Source organism: Babylonia areolata, chromosome 19 (assembly GCF_041734735.1).
Source record: "Babylonia areolata isolate BAREFJ2019XMU chromosome 19, ASM4173473v1, whole genome shotgun sequence".
In the NCBI taxonomy this organism is placed as follows: Eukaryota; Metazoa; Mollusca; class Gastropoda; order Neogastropoda; family Buccinidae; genus Babylonia; species Babylonia areolata.
The window spans coordinates 4,744,363-4,751,542 of NC_134894.1; the positions used below are offsets into that span (position 1 = coordinate 4,744,363).

At 45.1% G+C, this 7,180-nt stretch overlaps 1 protein-coding gene across 3 annotated transcripts in view; it reads left to right on the top strand.

Annotated features, from left to right (window-relative positions):
• LOC143293397 (glutathione S-transferase-like) overlaps positions 1-4,946 on the top strand; it is an 8,488-nt gene extending 3,542 nt beyond the window's left edge. For all 3 annotated transcript variants that reach the window (XM_076604219.1, XM_076604218.1, XM_076604217.1), the window contains exons 3-5: positions 172-306; positions 1,471-1,624; positions 2,109-4,946. In XM_076604219.1, coding sequence (XP_076460334.1) covers positions 172-306; positions 1,471-1,624; positions 2,109-2,322 — 503 coding nt within the window. In that variant the 3' untranslated portion in view covers positions 2,323-4,946. The remainder of the gene's footprint in view (positions 1-171; positions 307-1,470; positions 1,625-2,108) is intronic.
• The last annotated feature ends 2,234 nt before the right edge of the window (positions 4,947-7,180 follow it).

The window sequence follows — 7,180 nt, forward strand, 5'->3', positions numbered from 1 at the left end:
GTATGTGTGTGTATGTAGGGGGGGATTTGTGTATGATGTGCATGCGTGGGAGCGTGCATGCATGTAGGCTATACGCGAGGTAGCGAGCAAGGGTATGTATTTGGGTACAGGCGTCTACCGCTGTGCGTGCAAGTCCAATCAAATATCTTCCCGGGTGCCGTTTTTCATCAGGGGGGTTCAGCCTGTCCCAGACCGGGGTGGCTTGCCGCTACCTGGGCAAGAAGCACGGGCTGTACCCGGCCAGTGAGGAGGACGAGTGGCACGCTGACCAGATCAACACCACTGTGCACGACTACATCGGGGAAGGTGAGACAATGAAAGCTGTGAGTGAGAAGTGTTTCTAGGTGTTACGTCTGTTCACTAACGTGGCGTTTCCTTTATGTTACGTCTGTTCACCGCGCACGACCACATAAGGAATGGTATTAAAAAATAAAAAATAAAATAAACACTGCAATTTGTTGGGGGGAGGCGGGGGGGGGGAGGAAGGCGGGGGGGGGCCTGGGAGGTGGGGGGGTTGGGGGGGCAGTGGAGTTCGGCAGGAAGTGTGTGTGAGGGGGAGCGTGAAGAGTTGGGGGGAGTGTGTTATGGAGCAGTGGCCTGGGGGTAACGCGCCTGACCATGATGCAATCCAGTGTCCACAGGTTCTTGTCCCGGCATCACATCACAGTGAATTTTACCCCCCTTCCCCACCCCCGCTCCCCGTCCTCTAGACCTTGTGTGGTGGTGGTCTGGGTGTTAGCCTTTAGGATGAGATAACAAACCAAGTAGCATGCACTTAGCAGTGCACGTATAAAAAGGAAACAAAGCAGCAAAAGTGTTGTTCCTGGTAAAATTCAGCAGAAACTCCACATAGTAAAACAAATCCACTTGCGGACAGAACAAAGAGTGGCGCTGCACTGTGGCGGAAAGCGGCTCGAATGTCACGCAGAGAAACCTGTTGTGACCAAACGTAATGCAAAAGAATAGTGAAAAACGGTGTGTGGATACATCGATGTGAGCGTGCACCAGCGCATGCGTGCCACAAGCTCGTAAACACATACGCACACCCGCGTACACGTTCACACACACACACACACATACACACACACACACAAGTTCAACATCCCCTGGTGCACTTTCCTCTCCGCTGTTCCTCACCCCCCCTCCCCTTTACATATATCCCACATGGACAGGGTCATGTTTTTGTTTTAGCCACACACTTTCCACGCTGTCCATATCACTATGTTCTTTGGTGAAGGGTAGGTATGCCTAATTGTGACAGCGTGTAATTGCCTGTTCACATTTACCCTCAGGTACCCCTTCAGAGCCTATTTGACATTCCTACTACCAGTTATTGTATGATACACACGTTGAGCTGGCCACTTCTACTGAATCGCCCGCGTTTAGGCCTACCTACCCTACCCTATATTCCTTGTCATCATTCTTTCCTACTTCTATGATTTTACATCTTCAGCCTCCCTCTCCTTCCAGGTCGTCTAGCGTTCCACGGCAAGAACTGGGCAGCATCTTACTTTGACCAGGTGGAGGAGACCAAACCATACCAGGAGTTATTTGTCAAGGAACGTATGCCCAAGTTTTTGCAGCACTTTGAAAAGGCCCTGGCAGCTAACAAGGGAGGTCGTGGGTGAGTACATCGTGGTGTCTGTGTGCATGTGTGGCTGTGTGTGTGTGTGTGTGTGTGTGTGTGTGTGTGTGTTAGAGGGAAAGGTAGGCTGTGTGTTTGTGTATGTGTGTAGGGGGTGTGGATGGGAGGTTGGAATGGGAAGGATGGAGATATAGGGTGTTTTGAGCTCCAGTTACGCGTTTGCATATGCGCGTTTATTCGAGAGAAAAAGAGTGAGACAGAGAGAGGAGAGAGACAAAGAGAGAGAGATAGTTACAAATGAGAAGGGAGACAATAATTATGGTACTTAAGAGAGGTGGAATCATCCAATGAAGTAAACTCTAAACAGAGCAAGAAAATAGACAAAGTTGTGGTGACAAGGATTAACAGAATATAACATCCATTTAACCAGCTTTACACACACACACACACACACACACACACACACAACACTAACACTTTTCCATGTTTAACTTTTTCTTCTTTGTTTTCTCCTGTGGGGCAGATTCATGGTGGGGGACAGCGTGACCTATGTGGACCTGGCCGTGCTGCACGTGCTCCGAGCGACACAGAGTCAGTTCCCAGAGGCCTGGGAGGCCCAGAAGACCTCCATCCCCTTGCTGGTCGCCTTCAAGGACCGCATGTCGGAGAGGCCTCGCCTCAAGGCCTATTTCGCTTCCAGCCGGTGCCTGCCCTTTTCCGGCAATAGCATGATGTGACTTTATTGACGTTGAACAACCGGTTTCACGTGCTAGATTTTTTCCCCACCTGTCTGTATTCTCACCTTTCAAAAAAAAAAAAAAAAAAAATCCCAGTTTGCTTGAAAAAAATTATCAAAATGCAATATGACTGGCAATCTTTATTGTTCCATGGATGTTTGAATAGTTCGTTTGTTGCTGTTATTTTCGAATTGTTATATCAAATTTTTACTTCAATTATTTATTACGTTTATCAGACCCTTCCTAAACAAAAGTATCTGTTGGTGTGAAAATAGTTGAACGGAATTTGTTTGACAGTTTTGATGGTCTAGTCCCCGTTCGGCTAGTTGGGTTTTATTTCAAGTTAGTAAGTCTAGATAAATTACTTTCACTCATTAGTGACGAGACGGGACTTTATACTCTCTTTGTAGACACACACACACACACACACACACACACACACACATATATATATATATATATATATATATATTTGTGTTCGTATCTTGTTATGTACTATCCCCCCCCCCCCAATATTCCTTGTGACCCCGGTACACTTGGTAATAAAGGGCTCGTGGGTGCAGCAACAACCAGAAACCACCAAAACCATCAACAACAAAACTCATGTGGGTCATATAGCATGTGGGTGATCCAGGAAACACTTCTCTGTTGTTGGTGTTGTTACTCTGTGTGTTTCATTTCCTTATATATATATATATATATAGCTTGACAAGCTTTATTAACAAAAAGACACACGAGGAGGGAAGGGGAAAGAAGAACAGACTGCCCAGTCAAGAGCAGACTATCCACACCGCCTCCATCACCACCAACACCGTCTCATCATGCACCTCTCTCTCTCTCTCTGTCTCCCCCTCCCCCCTCAACCCCCCACCCCACCCCCCTTGAGCATTCTTAGAATAGCCGTGACTCCATGGCATTTAAAAGGGGACGTAACTTTGACGGTTTATTGTAGTGTTACAACATCGATGGAATCAATGCACAAAATCAGTTTATGAAGAAAAAACAACGGCTTTCGGATCCCGGACTTTCGCTATCTCGAAGAGTTGAGACAGTCAGTCTGTCGGCACGTCCAACTTTAATTAACTCATGTCATAGAACAGACACACTGGACTCTTCTAATTGTATTACTACTTAGTTGGTTTGTTGAGAGGCTTTAATAATGCAGCACACCTCTCTTAATTAATTAAAACAATGTTTTTCAGCTTTTTCGCTTCAGCTCTAGCTACATAATACAGGGCAGAGAGGACTGATTCGCTGAATCACTGGCATTTTCTGTCTTTTGGTTTTGCGTATATTGTATTTGCTTGCTTTAGATTCTCAATGCTGTTGAGCTTTGGTAAAGTTGATGGGTGTATCAAGTAAGACGTAGTGCATAACGGGTAGCATTTTGCTATTGTTTCAGTTGAGAACAGTAATAATGATTTTTGACGAATCTTTTTTCGCTGCAGTTGTTTCACCTGGGAAGACGCAACTGCGACTATAACTATTTTGCATTACATTTTGTCACAACCCATTTCTTTGTGTAAAATTGAGCTGCTCGCTTTGGACAGAGTACGTCGCCACAGTGCACCAAAGTTTCCTGTTTGCGAGTGTATTTGATTTCCTGTCGATTTCCTACAGAATGTCACCATGGACAACCGTTCTTGTTTTGTTTTTTTTGTTTTTTGCCGTGAGCTCTTTTATGTGCGCAAAGTGCAAGCCGCAGACAGGACCTCGGTTTGTCGTCTCATCCGAAAAACCAGCACCCAGAGTATCACCCATGGTGCAGTAGAAAGGGATGTTTAAAGTCCCGGTCCGTATGGGATTCAAACCCGTGGTAACTCACCTCACTGTCAGGTGCATTTCCACCAGGCCACCGCTCAACTCCATTTTCAACTGGTCATTGTTGCATTGTGGCCAAATGTTCCAGGAACAGAAGTTGGTTGACACCTCAACACTCACTCCTTCCTCCCCATCCATCAGCCCCCTTAAATGGTCTTAAGTCCAGGGCTGTTTCGTGAGAGCTGTTTAGCAGCGCTAAGTTTGTTTAGTGTTAAGAATTTCACAAAGTCGACGCTTATCTTCCTTCCTTCCTTCAGTTGAGTGATCACAGTCAAGACCTGACTATTCTATCACTGAATAAAAGGGGGTCTGCGGAAGATACATTTAGGTCTACATTGGTTTCTTAAAAAGAAAAAAAGAAGAAGAAAAAAAACCAAGGTATATTCTGGTATTTATATCCTGGAGACCATAGACACAAAGGTGTCGACTGAGCTCTGTGGGGCAAGGCGTTCCAATCCCGGATAGTACGTGGGAGGAAATCAGCCTGCCTACATCTAGTTTTGCAGAAGATTTGCTCCAGCTGCTCAGTGTGGGTGCGTCGCTGTCGTGGTGGTACCAGTTTTTCTTTCAGCGAATCCATGCTTACATTATCCCGTAGGCTAAAGGACAGGTCTGAACCCAAAACGATCTTAGCACTGCTAAGATCGCTCATGCAACAACCCAGCCCAGATCTTGCATATGTAACAAAAGACCTGTACCCTCCTGAGCAATACCAGTGAGACTGTAAGGCCAACAGCAGTCACGCTATTTGCAGGCCAAACTCTTCGGTGCATCCAGGATTCCCACTCCCTCCCCCCCGCCCCCCCCCCCACACACACACACACACACACACACACACACACACACACACACACCTCCACGAATCCACCCGCCCCTCTCCAATACCACCAGGAATGGCGGAAGAACCGCCATGACTTCACCCAACTGGGAACGTCACTCCCATTTTGACAGCCAGGGTTTCTCCCCTTAGAACACCAGACAGACCTCCCACCCGGGCAAACACCCAGGACTCACCGCTCGAACAATGCAACCTTCACTACTGAACCAAGCCGTGAACATCCTGACCCTTAATTACGGGCGTGAGCCTGTAGGATGAGACTGTAGAATGGACCTGACTCCCTGCGACGGGGATTGGTAATTAATATGAACCAGAAGGAGTTGGTGTGGGGTTGGGGTTGCAGGGAAGATGACATGTATTTGATGAATGTCAGATCCAGACTGATCTGTCAGTTCATTTGCGGTTTCAGTATGTATTACGGCGCATAATTGCATAATTACGATGACTTTTGTAAATGGTAACATTTTATGGTGTTTTGTTTCCTAATGATTACACCCTCTGTTTTTTTCTTTCTTTTTTTTCTTTCTTGTTTTTGGTATGATTTTTATTTGGATATGTTATGCATTTTTTCATGATTTTACACCCTTTTATGTTGTACTTTTTGAATAAAATTTTTGTTTTGTCTTGTCATGTTTCCAGCTTTGCCATGCAACTTCAGCCTCTAGCATCTGTAAATCTGTTTCTCTTTCTGTCTGTCTGACTACCAGGCCACGTATAAAATCACAACAGCCATTCAGCTATCCATCAATCTGTCTATTATACAAAAAAAAAATACAAAAAAACAAAAAACAAACTACGACTCCTACTTATACTACCAGTACCATCGGAACAGCAGAGGAGGTAACTGCTGTTCCGACTATCTGAGTTAGAATTTAATTATAGTGGAGAATGTCTTGCCCCAGTTAATCCCCACTCTCGGCCAAGACGGTTTCAGAACAGTCGGTGTTGGGATGGTTCCTAAAGGCCAACTAGCCCCCAAGGCTGCAGCACTAAAAGCCAGTGCAATTTTGCCTCCTAGTTTGAGTCATAGTCCTCCACAAACGACTAAGCTGTTAATGATTTCCCATTGCAATGGAGAAACCATGGATAATAAGGTTGTTCCTGGCAAACGTCTGTAGAAAAATCCACTTCCATAGGAAAAACAAATAAAACTACACGCAGGAGAAAAAAAGGGGGTGGCGCTGTAGTATAGCGACGCGCTCTCCCTGGGGAGAGCAGCCCGAATTTCACACAGAGAAATCTGTTGTGATAAAAAGAAAAGAAATACAAATACATCTCTCACTTTACTGTTGGCCCAACTGTAAACTTATGTCAATCTATGATATAAGCTTATACATACTGGCCGTACGACAGCTTAGTACTTCTAATAATGATGACATAACAAAAACCTCAGGTTTCTCTGAATTCTAAATACTTATGCTCAATGGTTGATTGACACAAACGGGATCAGAATTATGTCTGTGACAAAAGATAAACTAAAGCCCTTCTTTTGTAGAGGCTTATCTATAGTTTTCTTCTGTGGAGCCTTACCAATAGTTTTCATGAACAGATCTACCGAGTTAGAATTTACTACAATGTCCCAAGCGCATTGGCGTTCATACAGTGCCGAACTTCATTCGATCCAGTCTCCAATACGATTATTACATCAACACTCAATTCAGTCCAGGCTCGGATGACCCCTTAACCCCTAATGGCGGTGAAACTCGTCAGTGAAGGCCTGCCACATGAGACCGACATCTTCAGGTCAGGATGTCAGTTATTCTATTTTGAAATTCTTCAGAATCAGAATCAGATTAAGAAAGACTCTATCATCTCAGTAGATAAATCAAATGTGGCGAAGTCTGTGATACATGCAGATTACAGGCAAAACGGTTATATTTGGCATACAACATAACAAAATCACTCTCAGCAAAGTCATAGCAAAACAATCCGACAAAAGCTTTCCACCCCCCTACGTCCCCCCCCCCCCCCCCCCACACACACACACACACGTGCGCGCGCGCACACCGGCGCCCACATGCACGCACAAATGCACCCTTTTTTGTGTACACCATTGCACAAGGCATCAAACAAAGATGGTGCTGAAGTCAATATGAATTAATACTACGCTCGGCATTGCATTACTTAAAATTAGCAAAACCAGCAACGCCACTGCAGAATACACTCAAAATAGTTCCAGGAATAGCGCTTAGAATTCAT